Source organism: Triturus cristatus, chromosome 10 (assembly GCF_964204655.1).
Source record: "Triturus cristatus chromosome 10, aTriCri1.1, whole genome shotgun sequence".
In the NCBI taxonomy this organism is placed as follows: Eukaryota; Metazoa; Chordata; class Amphibia; order Caudata; family Salamandridae; genus Triturus; species Triturus cristatus.
Window position 1 is genome coordinate 64,991,417 of NC_140593.1, and position 17,203 is coordinate 65,008,619.

General features: G+C 48.2%; 1 protein-coding gene across 4 annotated transcripts in view; it reads right to left on the reverse strand.

The window, feature by feature from the left end:
- The window catches only part of ANKRD28 (ankyrin repeat domain 28), a 783,346-nt gene that overhangs the window by 298,233 nt on the left and 467,910 nt on the right, over window positions 1–17,203 (reverse strand). For all 4 annotated transcript variants that reach the window (XM_085630427.1, XM_085630426.1, XM_085630428.1 and 1 more), the window contains exon 7: window positions 15,036–15,178. In XM_085630427.1, coding sequence (XP_085486553.1) covers window positions 15,036–15,178 — 143 coding nt within the window. The remainder of the gene's footprint in view (window positions 1–15,035; window positions 15,179–17,203) is intronic.

Sequence of the window (17,203 nt, forward strand, 5' to 3'; positions counted from 1 at the left end):
GGGGATGAAGTTCCCACTTGTGGATTTGCTGCCTGTGTCTGCTGAGCAGTTCTCCAACTTGATTGTCTACTCCTGGAAGGTGTTCTGCTAGGCGATAGATTTTGTGGTGAATCATCCAATTCCAAATGCTTTGCGCAAGACACGACAGCTGGAGTGTGTTTCTCCCTGTTTTTGTAGATAATACATTGCTGTCATGTTGTCTATGCGGATTAGGACACTCTTGCCTAGAAGTTGGGTGAGAAACTGAGTGCTAGAAACCCTGCTAGCAATTATAGGTATTTGATGTGGAGACGTTTGTGACTGTGTAACCACAACCCTTGTACCGTGTGATATTAAAGGGGAGCACCCCAACCAGTTAGAGATGCGTCCACTGTCAAAATGATATGTGGAAATGGGTCTATGAAGGGCCTCCCCTTTCCTAAGTTTTGAGGGTCCCACGACTGCAAAGAGCGATGGGTGCGGCTGTCTACCAACACTAGATCGGTTAATAGACCCTTTGATTGATTCCATTCGCAGGCGAGGAATTGGTGACCTGTTTGCTGTTCTGGAGCTCTCTGATCCCTCGAGGAGCTGTGGGGATATCGGGACTTTTAGCGCTTCCTTATCTGAAAGGCTGTCACCCGACGCTGGGACTGCGAGGCCCAGGGTGCTCTCGGACATCGCACCTGGCGCCTCTTCCCGGCCCCTCCCCTCATTAACTCTCTTTGAAAGCGCCTCACGGCCCCCGCTTCGCGGGAGCCGTTCGCAGGCGAGGAATTGGTGACCTGTTTGCTGTTCTGGAGCTCTCTGATCCCTCGAGGAGCTGTGGGGATATCGGGACTTTTAGCGCTTCCTTATCTGAAAGGCTGTCACCCGACGCTGGGACTGCGAGGCCCAGGGTGCTCTCGGACATCGCACCTGGCGCCTCTTCCCGGCCCCTCCCCTCATTAACTCTCTTTGAAAGCGCCTCACGGCCCCCGCTTCGCGGGAGCCGTTCGCAGGCGAGGAATTGGTGACCTGTTTGCTGTTCTGGAGCTCTCTGATCCCTCGAGGAGCTGTGGGGATATCGGGACTTTTAGCGCTTCCTTATCTGAAAGGCTGTCACCCGACGCTGGGACTGCGAGGCCCAGGGTGCTCTCGGACATCGCACCTGGCGCCTCTTCCCGGCCCCTCCCCTCATTAACTCTCTTTGAAAGCGCCTCACGGCCCCCGCTTCGCGGGAGCCGTTCGCAGGCGAGGAATTGGTGACCTGTTTGCTGTTCTGGAGCTCTCTGATCCCTCGAGGAGCTGTGGGGATATCGGGACTTTTAGCGCTTCCTTATCTGAAAGGCTGTCACCCGACGCTGGGACTGCGAGGCCCAGGGTGCTCTCGGACATCGCACCTGGCGCCTCTTCCCGGCCCCTCCTTCTCCTCCTACTAAAGCCACGCCCTCCATCGCGTGAGCGGGTCCGTGCGGGTCGCAGTCCGGGGCGAAGACCGGGCAAAGAGCGGGCCGTTTGAGGCCGTTCGAGTACGGACGAGGGAGGGCGTGGGGCACCTCAGTCTGTCTGCAATCTACTACATACCAGGTGCTGACGGTGACATCATGACCACGAGAGAAACCAGGAGCAAGAGTGCTATGGCGACGGGACGGCCGACAGGTACATTGGATACGTACTTTGCTAAAGCTGGGTCCCTTCTCGTGGATGAGATTTCCATTCTTGAAAGACGTATCTCCCAAGAAATAGACTGGGTGAGGAGATCCTCCCTGGGACCCATCGCACATGTTGCCACCCCCGCCAAGCCACCAAGTCTCATAACACTTCCGGCAGGGGGTGAAGCGGGGCTGCCTGCTCCTCTAGACCTATCTGTTACCAACTGCTCCATTACCTCCTCCATTGACTGTGAAAATTCTGAGCACGCAGAGCTTAGCATCCTACCTCTCCCAAACTGTAAGGGCCCCTTAACACACACCACTGCTGAGTTAGCTGTCATTGAGCAGTCTATAAGCAATACCAAGGTTCAGACCCAGCCCACACAGCGGGAGAAGGAGGGAGCAATCCCGAAAACGGATAAAAGGGCCCACAAAACTAGGGGGGGTATTTCTAAAGCTACTAAACCTAACCCTAGAGTCAGGGGAACTAAACAGGACTTAGCTAGCAAAGGGCCTGTCTTATCCCGCAAACACGAAGCCATCCACCAACACACCCCGGAAAAAAATCCTCCTAGCAAACAAAACGCTGCCGGGATGTATGATAGCATGTTCTCTGATTTACGCACTCTACTGAGGGAACTGCTCAATCCCCTAGAAGACCGTTTGGCCAATATTGAAATCTGCCTAATAGATTTGCGTAAGGGACTACTAGGTTTAGCATCAGACCAAAGAGCAGGTATGCATGCAGTAGGCGGGCACTCCAGAGGGGTTCCCAATGTACCTAACTTACCTTCAGATTCCATCATCGTGTCCCCCCTACCTCCGACAGCCACCTTATTGGAAAATGTGCAGCCGGCTCCTTTGCCAAAACCCGCCTCTGCACTACCCGTCACAGGATCTTCCAGTAGGCTGAACTTATCTGGTACGGCCTCTGGTATTAATCAGGGAAAATCATCAAATGACGTAAGGAACCCCACAGATAGGCAAGACATTTTACAAGATCGGCGCAAAGTGGTTAATTTGCCTCCCGAGGCTGCTGCCTATTCTGTTGTCTTGAAGGGAGTACCCCCGCTTGAGGGAACCGCGGAGGAACCATACGATGCTTTACATAACAAGGTTACTAGTTGGCTTAATACTCACAGGCCACTACCACCCAATATTAGGGGAGAAATTCTCATGGTCAGAAGAGTCCCTTGGATCGGCCACACCGATAAGAAATGTGTTGGTGACTGTATAATTGTAAATTTTAGGAACCCCAAAATTGTGTCCTATATTTGCAATTGGACCGGGAACAAAGGGTCTACATCTATTGAAGTGGTCCACCTGTCATATTTTTATCCCAATACTTTTAAGCCAATTTTGATCATTGACAATGGTTGGACCAGGGTTGGACCGTCCACGGATGGCTGCAGAGTCAGGCCCACCCGTAATGCTTCATGCACAAACTTTGGTAACCTTTTTCATCCCAATAGATACAGCTGTCTTGAACAGACGGATTGACTCTCTAAGGGTCAGGGGCATGGCGCATGTGAAATAGATATCGCCATTCAAGAATATGGCGCCCCCCAACGGGTGAATTTGACATCTATTAACCCCCACGGTGAAGAAACTGAATTATCTAAAACTAAAATTGTCTTGGGTGGTACTAACAATAAGTTAAAATTGCCAGTTCCAACGCATCATAGACCAGACCCGAAGGAACCATTTACTGTGGAAACATTCCTGCCCAGTCTCACGACTGTATTTTTGGATGCTGCTCCGCTTAAAAGTGCTGGAAGTGTCCCTGACCCGCTTGACATCGCCTTAAAGGTTCTCTCCTGGAATGTCGCTGGCATTGCAAATAAACTTGACACGAGCGACTGGGAGTCCCTGATAGCTAACAGCGACATTTGCCTCTTTCAAGAGACATGGGCAAGGGAGCCACTATCTAGAGTGGGGTATGCTGTGTTCGAAATCAACGCGACTTGGTCAGGAAGAGGGAGGCCCTCCGGAGGGTTGGCGATCTGGGTGGCTAGTCACATTGGGTGTAATGCGGAGTGTTTACCGACGCGTTCGCAGGACATCCAGTGCGTTCTACTCAGGTGGCCTAACGCTTCGAGTCTAGCAATAATCAATGTATACTCCCGTCCCACCAAGCTGGCCATGGAATCTCCCACACTTGACGATCTTACCAGCTTCCTGGCCACCCTCCCTAATGACTCTAAGATAGTCTTGGGAGGTGACTTGAATTGCCACTTTGAGCCCTTAGAAGGCCTTAAGGAAGGAGCCCTCGTTGCGGAAGACGACCTCTGGGGCGTACCGCGTTGTCAATCGCCATATGTCAAAATCTGGTCGCCCCTAGTAGTACAAATTCTGTCTCTAACGCTAAATTTTTCACTAAGGGCATGCAATGGCCGCAGTACCTCTGATACACCCTCTGCATGTACTTTTAACAGGGTGAACCAAGAATCCAGGTTAGATTACATCTTTGTAGATATTAGTCTCTGGCCTATGGTTCAGGATTTTAGAATAATACCAAGAACGGACAGTGATCATAACGCACTTGTAATGTTTATGGCGCACCCTAAAGGTGCTGACCGATCACTTGCCGCTAAGCCCAGCAAAGACCCCGGGAATTTGACAATTAGCTCCAATAGACGCAGGATCAAATGGGGGAAATTGGCAAGCTCCGAAGAGTCCCTAAGCAAGATTTTTCGGCTAGCACTCCCGAAGCTAATAGAAACGGACAATCTAATTTCACAGCCAAGAAACTTGGAATTCAATAAGAAATTAGCCCACATACATGAGGAACTGGTGGCCCTTTTAGGTGAGGTCTTTTACCCAGTGTTACCCCCAAGGAAAAATACAACTCGAACTCCAACCTGGTATAATGCATCTTGTAAAAAGGCTAAGTCCGAACTCCTGAAGGGCGTCAAAAAAGGATCGGATAAGAGCAAACTTGCTGAGCTAAGACGAATCTACAAGAAAACAATGGCAGCGGCACGAGCCGAATGGGATTGGAATAAATGGCAGGATTTAACATCAGCACTGGAAGCGAAAGATCTGAGGAAATTTTGGTCCCTGGTAAATACTGGTATGCCAGACCCCAAAGCTGCAATTGAGCCAAATATCGCAGCATCTGTATGGGAGGCCCATTTTGGCCAACTATACCAGGAACCACCGCAAACTGATGGTGGGAGGGACATGGTCTCTACTGTTGCTCCTGCCTTAGTATCAGCCCTAGAATTTACTCTTTCCGAGGTGGTCAATGTCATTCTAGCCCTTTTGAGGGGGAAGGCCCCTGGTCTTGACAGGTTGCCTGGCGATCTTTTTCGCTCATACGCAGACATATGGGGTCCTTATCTCCTTACACTCTTTAATGCTATTTTGGGTGGGATGGAGATTCCTTGTACTTGGCTGGGGGCTGAGATAGTGCCCATCTTCAAAAAGGGTTCGCCTCTGCTCCCAGCCAACTACAGGCCAATAAGCCTCATAGATGTCCCCCAGAAAATTTACTCGCGCCTACTCCTAAACCACCTTATGGAGTGGATGGAGGAAAATAAAATTCTCAGCCCTCTACAAGCTGGCTTCCGGAAAAACACGTCCACCATGGATCAGATCTTCCGCCTCGTACTCCTATATTGGAAAACTGTGACCATTGAGAGGGGAAGACTGTATATGGTGTTCGTGGACCTGAGGTCAGCTTTTGACTTGGTCCCCAGGAAGAAACTATGGGAGACACTAACGGGGCTGGGAGTTCCACCCCATCTTTTAAATGCCATTATCAGGCTCCATGAAAACAACTTTGCACAGGTTAGGTATGGAAGGACGGGTGCGCTGACATCTAAATTCCCAGTTCGTAGAGGGGTCAGACAGGGTTGTGTCCTTGCCCCGACCCTGTTCTGCCTCTACGTTAACAATGTAATTGCATATCTTGACAAGGTCCATGATAATGACGCCCCGTCTTTGGCCGGCAGGAGGGTACCGGCCATTATGTTCGCGGACGATACCCTCCTGCTGTCCAAATCCCCGATGGGGATACAACGGATTTTAGATGGCTTTGGCCTTTTCTGTAGCCAACATGGCCTGGAAATAAACACAGGGAAGACCAAATTTATGATATTCAACCCCTCAGCCAAAACTAGACCAAACCCATCCCTGAGTTCAGTTACACTGGAGAGAGTAAAAACCTTCCAGTACCTAGGGGTAACGCTGCATGAGAACCTATCATGGGAACCTCACGTAGCAATCAGTCGTATGAAACTTGCACAACTGTCCGGGGGTATTCTGAAGGTAGCAAATTCCTCCACCTACAAACCAATTAGCCCGGCAGTTGTAATGTACAAGTCACAAGCTAAAGCAGCCGCATCCTATGGTGGAGAACTCTGGGGTTACAAGGCGGGTTCAGGAATTATTAAAGCAGAAAACAATTTTTTAAGGTGTCTCCTGGCCCTCCCCCGAGGCACACCCCTTCTTCCCCTAAGAATGGATATGGGTTTACCCTCTATAAAAGAGGACCTGGAACTTATGCCATTAAGGTTCTGGCATAGGCTCTGGTCCACTGTTGAGCTTCTACACTATAGGCAAGAGCTTGTACATGTTATGAATCTGAACTCCTGCGACAAAATTACCTGGCTAGCCTCGATAAAGAAAGAACTCTATAGGCTGGGACTCCCCGAACTATGGGATTCGCCAGAGCAAGGTTGCCTTGGGGTCTCCCGCAAACGCCTTGTGGGTATATATAGGGAACAACGTTATGCCTCCCTGGTCTCGGCATCTAACAAAGGGTCCTTGACTGACCGATTTTTGACTTTCAAGGACCATTATCAGTTTGAGGGATTTATGGACATTATTTTTCCCATCCTATCTAGAAAATTGTTTATACAATGGAGGCTAGGGACTCTCCCTATTAAAACTTTTACCCACAACTGGACAATAAAGAATGACAAAATGTGTCCAGGGTGTTGCAACCATGATGAGGAAGAAACCCACATTTTGTTCTTTTGCCCAGCTTACAATAGACCAAGAAGATACTGGCTAGTCCCACTATGCAGAAATCTGGGCATTAGGAGTCATCAGCAGGTGTACAGAATACTGAAAACGAACACTGATCCGCATATAGTGTTTGCAGTTGCAAAATTTTTAACGGCTATGTGGCACATAAGGTCTAACATAAATAAGAACTGTGTTGTTTAATGAATTCCATTGTCTAGATGTCCGTAACACTTGTACATTGATTTTACTGCTTTTATCATGCTTGTATTTTTAGTGATGCTTTAAATGTATTGTGTGATTTTATCTTTTATGGCCTAATCGGCCGAAATAAAGAAATTTTGGATTGGATTGGATTCCATTGATGTGCTAAACATTCTTGCAGAGGACACATGTGAAGCCTTGCATGAGGTACGCCCGCAATGCAGGATGCCATCATTCCCAGCAGCTGCATGAAGACTCTGGCTGGGAATGATGGATTGGGTTCAAACTGTAGTATTGGGGCGTGATTATTGCAAATCCTGGCTACATTGGGAGTAGCTACAGCTGTGAGTGTATTGAGGGAAGCTCCTAGATCAGACTACACCTGTGCTGGATACAGGTGAGATTTGTGTACATTTATTGTGAAAGACCACCGGTGAAGCAGATGTACTGTTTTCTGAGTGTGTAGCATGCATGTTTGGTAAGTGCTTGCTTTGATAAGCCAGTTGTCCAGGTAAGGAAAGGCATTTATACCTGGTCTTCTGAGATGAGCGGCTGCTGCTGCGAGACATTTGGTGAACACTCTGGGGACTGTGGTGACACCAAATGGAACTACCTTGAACTGGAAATGTTTGCCTGCTATTACAAATTTGAGCTATTTGCGATGAGTGGGGTGAATTTGAATATGAAAGTAGGCGTCCTTTAGATCTAGCCTAGACAAAGTCACCCTGCTGCAACAGGGGAAATACTTGTTGAAGAGTGACCATGTGAAAATGCTGACAGTATGTATTTGTTTAACTCTCTGAGATCTAGAATAAGTCTCAAAGATCCGTCTTTTTTTAGGGATGAGGAAGTAGAGGGAATAAACCCCTGACCCATGATATAGGAGTGGGACTTGTTCTATACCCCCTTTGAGTAATAGCTGGTGCACTTCTTGTTGAATCAAGTGCTGGTGGTCTAGCGACATTTTGTGTGGTCAAGGAGGAATGTTTGAAGGATTGTTGGTAAGCTCCAGGCAATAGCCATGTTGGATAATTCCAAGCACCCATTTGTCGGTTGTTATTGATTTGCAAATGGGGAAAAAGTTTTGAAGTCTTCCGGTGACCGCTAAGGAATAGTCGGCAGAAAGTGTTGGGAAGTCGCTGTTTGCTTGAGGAAGGGGAAGTGCGAGGTGTGGTGTTTTTACCTCTGCCCCTGGAACTATTACCCCTGTAACCCACTCTGAAAAACCCTTTTGTAAAGGAGGTTTGGGAATTTCCTTTAAATGAGGAAGTGTTCTGGTCCGTGCCTGTAGACTTGGACACTCCTCTATAAAAAGAGCACAATAAGGAAAATCTATTTGAGTGAGATTGGAGCGCTCCCATCAATTTTGCCACATCAATTTCTTTTTTCATTTTTTCTAATGTTAAATCGACTTTAGGGCCAAAAAGGTGATATTTGTGAAAAGGTAGATTCAGTATAGTTTGTTGGACCTCCCACTTGAATCCTGAAATATGTAGCCAAGCAGGACGCCTAACTAAGATGCTGGTATTCACTTCTCTAGCAGCGGTGTCAGCTGCATCCAGAGCGCATCTGATAGAAGCATTAGAAATTAATTTCCCTTCTTGGACTAAGTCCTGGGCTTTTGCCCTATGTTCATCTGGGAGAAACTGCAGTAAATGTTCCATTTCGTCCCAATGGGCTCTATCATAACTTGCCAGCAGGCCCTGCGTATTAGCCATGCGCCATTGATTAGCTGCTTGTGCCACTACACGCTTGCCTGAAGCATCAATCAGCTTTAACTCTTTATCGGGGGAGGGGCATCCCCAGATGCTTGAGAATTCACTCTCTTTCTGGCAATTATCACCACTAAGGAGTCAAGTGTTAACTGACCCTTAGTAAAAATGGGATCTGTGGGCGAAGATTTATATGTTTTGTCTACTCTCAGAGTAAGAATCCTAGCACGGATGGGGTCTTTTAAAAATATAGCCCGTGTGCCTTAACATACCCATGAGCATAGGGAGTGTTTGATTAGATTTATGTGAGCCTAATGTGTCAGAGAAAATCTTCTACAGCCTCCTTATGCAACTCCACCCTATGGTATTGTGCTGGCCTGGCAATAAGATGTTGGTATGAAAGGTTGTCATCAGTTGGAGATGGCCTGGCAGGATAAAGATCTGGGTCTGTATCCTGTGGAGGATCAGTGGTGTGATCTGTTCAAGGATCTGGAAGTTGTGCCTCATCTTAGTCAGTGTCACCCGTGTCAAGTTGAGGTGGAAGAGACTGATTTGGTGTAATGTTTAATGGATCCTGCTGTGGTGAAGAGGGAAGAGGCGGGGATGGAAAAGTGTGAAAGGGGCTAGTGTCTACACTTTTCTTTTTTAAAAGAATTTTATGTGGCTCCTCATCTTCGGGAAGCTTGTGCTTAGATGGTGGTTTAGAATGAATGTGTCCTGTGTATCTGGATGAATATTTATTTTTCGGATCCAATTTAATATCAATGTCTTTATTAGGATCCGTTGAAATTGTAGGCAAGTCTTTGGTTTTCGGCACCGAAGTTTTCGGAGTCAAGCCGGGAAGTCCTTTTGATGACTAAGGTTTTGACTCCGTGTTTCTTGAGTTTCAGCGTCGAGGGTTTCGGATCTGAATATTTTGGTTCAGATCCAATTTCGGAGGTCAAAGGTTTTGGCACGGAGGCAGGCTTTGGGTGACTTAGTCCCGAGCCGGGAGGCTTTTTGGAGGGTTTCGGTGTCGAGCCCGAAGGCGGACCGTGAGAAAGCTGATTGATCTGCAATTCCAAATAAGAGTCGTACATCGCCGAATCCAATTCCTCTTCTGCTGCACCATTTTGTTTATAGTCGTCACTGAACAGATCCAATCAATCAATCAGTGAAACTTGTAGAGCGCGCTACATACCCGTAGGGTCTCAAGGCGCTGGGGGGGGGGTGCCGCTACTGCTCGAACAGCCAGGTCTTCAGCTTCTTCCTGAAGGAGAGGTGGTCTTGGGTCAGGCGCAGGTCGGTCGGGAGGGAGTTCCAGGTCTTGGCGGCCAGGTAGGAGAAGGACCTTCCTCCTGTAGTCGCTCTTCGGATGTGGGGGACGGCGGCGAGGGCGTGGTTGGCTGATCGGAGGTGGCGTTTGGGAGCGTGTGACATCCAACCACTGACGCTGCATCTCTCGACGTCAAGCCCGACGATCACAGAGTTTTCTTTGATCTAAAGGAACAGCATGCCTCGCAGTCTTGCTCTTTGTGCAGGGGATAAGCACAAATTACACACCTGATGAGTGTGTGCTGATATTTCACGAGGCACAGAGTACAGAATTTAAATGGGGTCCGTTCCCTCGTCAAGGAGGAAGTGGATGGGCCGGAAGGCCGCCTGCAGATTTTCAGACCGAGATATCGAGGTCTTGAGTTTAAATTTGAATTGCGTTAAGAGAAGCGCGTTCAAGAACAATACCGTCTAGGTAGAGAGAAGTACGCATCGAGGGGGAACCCGAGGATCAATTCCGAAGCAGAGCGCAACACAACCCGTCCGAACCCTACGGAGGCAAAAAAGGATCAATGGAGTCAATGCCCATGCGCACTATCACCGAAAGGAGTCACCTACCTTGTGACTGGAAAGGCTTCTACGAACAAAAACAACTTGCAACCATCCGGACACAACACTAGATGGCAGGAGTATGAAAAGCATGTGATCTACAGCCCACATGCCTCGTACTACCATAAATGCCGGTACTTACAGTGCGACTGAAGGATTTGTCTACGAAAGTAAGGTTCTCCAAATGTAGGGACACATGCAGTCTTTTGCTTCTAGCACAAAAACACCCGAGCCAGAGACAGCATCTTGAACCTTTCCTAGCATAGGTAAAAGTTAAAGAGGTCCAGGATCAGACACAGACCCCATATTTCTTTGAGACCAGGAACAGCGAGCAATAAGACCCATGGCCCAGTTCCTGCTCTGGGACCAACTCCACCGCTACTTTCTGCAGCAGATCCACCACCACCTGCCGCAGTATCTTTATATGATCCTCCAACTGAAAGGACAGAGGGGATGGATGTGGGGAGGAGCCCGTTGGAAGAGTATAGCATTTCCCCTATCTATTATTTGCAAGATTCATTGGTCTGAAGTTATGGCCTTCCAGGCATTGCATTAGTCCTATCAAGACAAGACTATTGCAATGAACTATACCAAAGTCTGCTGAAAGGTTCTTTAAACAGACTTCAAACTCTACAAAATGCGGCAGCCCGCATGCATTTGAATGTCTCCAGATTCCATTCTGCATCCTCAGCCATTCCCAGGCTTCACTGGCTGCCTGTGTAGCAGCGTATAGCCTTTAAAGCTTCATGCATTGCCTACAAGGCTCTTCATGGACAAGGCCCTGTCTATCTGAAGGAGAGATTAATATGGCACAAGCCTGGTAGGACTCTCCGTTCCAGCTTCGCCAGTAATCTGGTTGTTACTGCCTTTAAACGTTCCTCCTCAGGAGGCAGGAGCTTTGTTGCCTGCACAGCCATGAACTATATTCAACTGCCTTGGGGAACTCAAAGCCACTAGTTCCCTCTCCGGTTTTAGAAAGTCCTTATAAACCTGCCTATTTCAACAATCAGTGTCTTCTGGGTCTCATTGATCCTGTAATTTTTTAGAACCAATACGCCTCTGGGCATTCGTCCCGCTTAACAAGTTACTTCATTATTTCAAGATGCTTTCTATTAAACCTGTTGCATGTATTTCTTGGAAGGGAAGCTAAAGCAGCTTTCCAGAGGGTGCTGAGGAGGAGCGGGAGGGGAGGGGAGGGGAGGGGAGGGAGGCTGCTGCGCTTGCAAGCCTTTTCCCTTGCCTCTGTCCAGAGTAAATATGGCTGCTGGACCGGCTTGAATGGCTGACACTAGGAAAACGAGAATTGTTTATAAAAGCCACAACGTTTTCGGTACTGTCACAAAGTTTTCGGTACTGTCACTAGCCCCTGGGCAAGGATTGAAAACCCAAAGATCAGGCTGTTGATCTCGCTGCCTTGAGCCTTTCCATGGCCAAACAGGTCTGTCCCATCAAAAGGCATGTCTGTTAGCGTCACATTAGCAGAACACATGGTATATCTTACCCATGCATGCCTTCTCATGGCTACCGATGATGCCATGGTTCTGGCGACCCAGACTGCTGTATCCAGACCTTCCCTTATGATTTGCCTAGAAGGATCTTGTCAGTCTTTCACTACATCTGCAAAACAATTCTTGAGGTGTTCCTGAAGATTCAGCACCTAGCCATGCCCGACAACGAGTGTGCATATGTAGCAGCGAAGAGAAGAGGAATTGTCAACCGAAGGACGTAACTACATGCTGGGAATACATCCTTACATACTGCTTACAGTTTTTGGGATTCTAGGTCTGGAGAATCTGTAGGGAAAGGACCCACGCTTTGTTGCATACTCGAGGCCTGCTCTGCAAACCTTTCTGATGTTGTGTGGACAGAGAGAAAGGGTAATGAAGTTTCTGATGCCACCTACGCAGGTTGAGGACCTCCATCAGTTGTATTTGTTTTATTTATTTTATTTTCAATGTTTTATATAGCGCTGGCTAGACCTGTAGGTATCGGAGTGCTTTACATGAGGATCAGCAAGTTAAAGATTACATAATTACTTGAGTTACAGATTACAAGTATAGACATCAGAGAAAGATAGTGGGAAGGAAACATAACAGGGAGGCGAGGAAAAACAACGTCAGATGTCCAGCTGGGTAGGTGACGGCCGAGGGTGTGAACCAGGGTCAAACTCCTCGATAGCTGCATAGGACAGTGCCACCGGGCATCGGCCAAGGTTGTTCGGACTCCACGGTGAAAACAGGCAGTCGAAAAAACATGCTATCCCACGATAACAGAAGTTATTTTCGCGTTACGTAGCAAAGACAAAACGTCTCACGTGGAATGGAAGGAAGAGGGGGAAAGGTAAACAGGGGAAAAAGGAATGCTAGATAGCGTCAGGCAGACGTGAGGGGGAAGGGACTTCAGGAGAAACAGGCAGTGATAGAGACAAGACCGTTAAGCACTTTTAAGAACAATGTCCAATGTCCGGCTGGGTAGGTGACCACCGAGGGGGTGAACCCTAGCCAGACTCCTCTATAGCTGCATAGGACAGCTCCACCGGGCATCGGCCAATGGTACTTGGGTTCAGCGGTAATTACAAACCGATTCGGTTTTTCGCCCATGGTATAACAAGGATAACAGATTTGCATGGTTAAGTTAGTTAAGTATTAAGTTCGTTATCAGTATACCGGACTTCATTTACACAGCCAGTAAGGTTGGATACAATACTTCTGCTGCCTTCCTTAAGGTGACATCAAAAGAGGCCACGTCTGAGGTGGGTGGGCCCGAGACGGACTCCATTTCAGTCATGGGCAGCAAGTGAGCTGCTCACTGCGGTCATCGCCAGCGTCTGGAAGACGGCCGGAACCAGAACTGAAGAGGTCGTCAAGGGTTTGCCAGAAGTGCTGGTTGTGAAGAGAGGTCAGGCAGGCGCTCCTTACTGTATCCGGCCACTTTGACCATCATGGATGCCTCCCTTCTGGGCCTCACTAGGGCTGTTTGGGTTTTTGAAAGCTGTGTCTGTGGGTTCACTGCTGGGGTGTCAGAGACGTTGAAAGGACCGCGGGCCACTGAGCGCGAAAGGCTCCGGTAAGCACCGGAGGCATTTTCCATGAGGGAAATGTGGGATTGAATGATGCAAACGGAGGATCCACAGGCAGAGCCCCAAACGGACCCAGGAGCCCGAAGGCACAGCACAGGGAACCGCGGCTCAGTGAACAGTACCAGGATGGCGTAGAGGAGCTGAGCCAGGTCCGTCACAAGCAACGGACATCCAGATCCACTGGCATCAGCGCTGCATATGGTAGAGGCTCGTCGCACTCGGACATCTGCTCTGGAGTCTATGTCTAGGCAAGAATGCCAAATGAAAGTATTACGGGCCGCCGAGTGGCCGCTTTATTTATGTCAGTGACGGAAATGTGGTGTCTTAATAGTACCACAGGAGCAGCTTTACCAGTCATGAAGTGTTTGCGAGCAGCGCTCTATGATCCTGTCAGGAGGAGATGTAAACAAGAACTGCCCATCTATCACCCAAAGGGATGATGGGATGCTGAGGCCATGCTGTGCCTCCAGGAGAAGCGCACGTGTCCAGCCTCACTTACCCTTCCTGTAAAAATGGTTCCCAGAACTGTTTTTCAGGTCACTACTATTGTTCTAATTACTTTATTTCTATTTTAAACATAGCTGCGTTTTAAAACAAATACCTGAAAATGGGCCAATACAATATGTTCTGAAACATTTCTATTGCTCAGAAAACATGGACTTTTTTAAAAATAAAACAGTTTATTATTTGTAAATACATATGCTGTGTAAATAGTACTCTGGGATATGATGGGTGGGCCAAATCAGTGCTTAGGACTGGTAGTGAAGATCCACTGGAAGAGAATTCATGGCTATACGATCGCTGCAGCCTCCAGGAACAAGGAACTAAGACCTCAGTCAAGTATTGGGCAAAAGACCGGAAGACAAGCCAGGGACTGCCTTACCACTTCCCCTTCAGTGTGCATTTGATAGTTCGCACACTGCACGTCACCATCATACAGTGCATTCGGCAAGCTTTTACATGGAGTAGTTTTGTTTTTCAGTCTGTTAAGCCCAGTGTGCCAGAGCCCTTGCCAGGAGGCCACTGCAGCTCTCACCACCCACTGCCCCTGGCAGCACAGTAAACAGTGCCTGAGTGCAAGGGTGACAATTCAGACCATTCGAGGTCCCCAAAACTATAAAAATGTCTTGACAGGTTTTAGTTGTTTATATTGTACACTCAATTAATAAATACCTGCTGTTCTGCTCATCTCTAAATAAAACAAACAGTGCCACCATGTGGCAGCTGAGGTAAGTGCTGGTGTTGAGAATTAAGTGCCAAGCAACGGAAACCACCGGCTCAAATTAAGCTCTGGTTACCACGGCTGAGGTAGATAGGCCCAGCCTTCTGCCATGTCCGAGCAGACAAGTGAAGCATGAAAAAGGACCTCATGTAAAGCAAGCATGTTAACCAACACCATTGCTCATCAGTGGTTCCTTGCACTTCTAACACCCCACTACACCGCAGAAGGCTGAAAGCATCAGAGGAACAAAGTCCACAAGAGGTTCACGGCGTTACACTCTACAGCACCCCATTATAAACACTTTTTCTAAAGCCACATGTATTTCAACGCCAACACAAAGCAGTGCAGTTCCCAGTTTGACGTTCACTTACATCAACGCCTAGGTCTAACAGGTACTTGACGACGCTGATCATTCCACTCGAGGCTGCGGCATGCAGAGGCGTGTAGGACTTCTTGTCTTTGCAGCTCACTTCAGCAGAGTGGGAGATGAGCAGCTTCACAACATCAATATGACCTGAACACGGACACAAGCAAAGCACAAACCAGGACCAGTTAGTTGACACTGCATGACTTGGCATGAACGTTAAAGTCCATCCTCTCTTCAGACCTTACTGAGGGGCCCTCCTTTAGGCCTGCCACACCATCTCTCCTCCACACCACTTTCTTGGCCTTTGCGGGCACTTTTTTTTTGGGGGGCGTTTCTCTCTCAACGATTCTGACTACCGGTTCACTTACCCTTCTTTCGTCACACTGGACCTTGCCCTGTCATTCACTCACTCACCATATTTCCCACATCATTTTTATTTTTTCATCCTGAAAAGACCTCATAACTTGCAATCCACCAACTTAAACGCACAATGACAATCTTCTTCACACTTTCTACTCGTTCTCTGGCAAACAACTTCATGCCATTCTAAACAAAAAAAACTGTTCTGTGTTAATCTTCTCCTGCCATAAGCAACAGCAATCCTTGGTCAGTGCCACATCCAAGTCAACTCTTGTCCGTTACATTTCCCAGTTTGTCACAATCTGGGAATTCTCAGTACTGGAGGTCAGGCAAACTGGCCACTCAGAGCGTACTGGGAGTGCTTGTATTTTCACATCTCGTCAGTACGAAGCTGGCTCTTTATACAATATATCAAAATGAAGTATGGAGTCCAGGGGGTTCCCCTATAAGTGGACTTTCAATGGCGATCCCAACGTGCTCCGTTAGGGGGTAGTGTGGTCGAGCAGCCTTAGGCTTATCACAGAAGAGTGCAAGACGTCTGAAAATACACAATGGCCAATAAATGAGAACTCAAGAAGGAGATGCACACCAATTTATAAAACTAACAAGTATCCTTATATATGTATATAATTCAGGTAAGTTTTAGATAGGAATTCTTTTCAGTTCAAAAAGTTGCCAGTGCAATTTTTAGAAGCTGCAATGTTATCCCATGGGAGGAAAAAGTCAATGCCGCATTCAGGTACAGTGCATCGACTTACAGGACCAATCTCCAAGAGTGAAGCTGAGTGGTGGACAAATAAGGCAGCGCTAGCAGAACACCACCAGCGGGACTAGGGCGGTCTGATGCAGAGATGCAAAACAGCATCGGGTGCCCAATGTTACTCTAGGGGTATCAGTCTTCCCGTAAAGAGGTTGTAGACCGTGAGGTCAGTCAGGCTGAACCAACAAGGGGGGTCAGGTCTCAAAGCTCGGAGATGTAGCAACACCTTTGGTCCTCTTCTCCACGGCCCAAGGGCAACGGGTGCAGAGGTGTCTTTAGGCGTCTGGTTTTCTAACCTAGAGCAGTTGCAGTAGAGGGGGCCTGCGTGTAGAGGCTGAAGGGGATGTCAGAGTTCACTGGGGGCGAAACCACAGTGGACTGTCTCTAGAGGACCACGTTGACACAGTTGGCCCACTTCAACTTGGGCTTGGAACGACAGGTTGTGTCTTCACGCATCTGGTTTCTGCGGTCAAAGTCCTCACAAGAGGCTTTGGATGCCTGAAGATTGTAGGAAAGGAGATCTGCTACTTTGAGAAATCTTGGCTCCTGGGCTAAGTGCTGGTAGGTCTCCCAGGCATTGGGGTCTCAGCAGCTGCAGGACAAGAAGTAGACTTTTGGTGCAATTGTCGAAGTCAGCAGACAGGCTGGCAGGGTTGGCGCCACGTCAGTTGCTGGTTCTTCAGTTCTTGCAGGATGCAACTCTTCATGTCATGTCCGTCTTGGTCTTTCGGGTCTGCAGGATCTGATTTTCTGGTGCCAGGGGCTGGCCTACATACTGAATTTAGGGGTGTTAAGGGAGTGTAAGCCAATGAGCTACTTACCCTTGGGGTCACTACGACCCCTATATGAACACTTCCTGTGGGAAGTGGGCATAATTCTGTCGAGGAATTCTTAAGATTGCCATTATAAAGATAGCCACCTCAGAAAAGTTGTGTCCACTTCAGTTAGTCCACCTTAGGGGTGGTATAAGCCTGGCGGGCGGCACGTCTACCTGACTAGCAAAATGTCCTGCTTGTCCAGGTCCCAAAGGCCTCTGGACAAAGGTGGTCAGC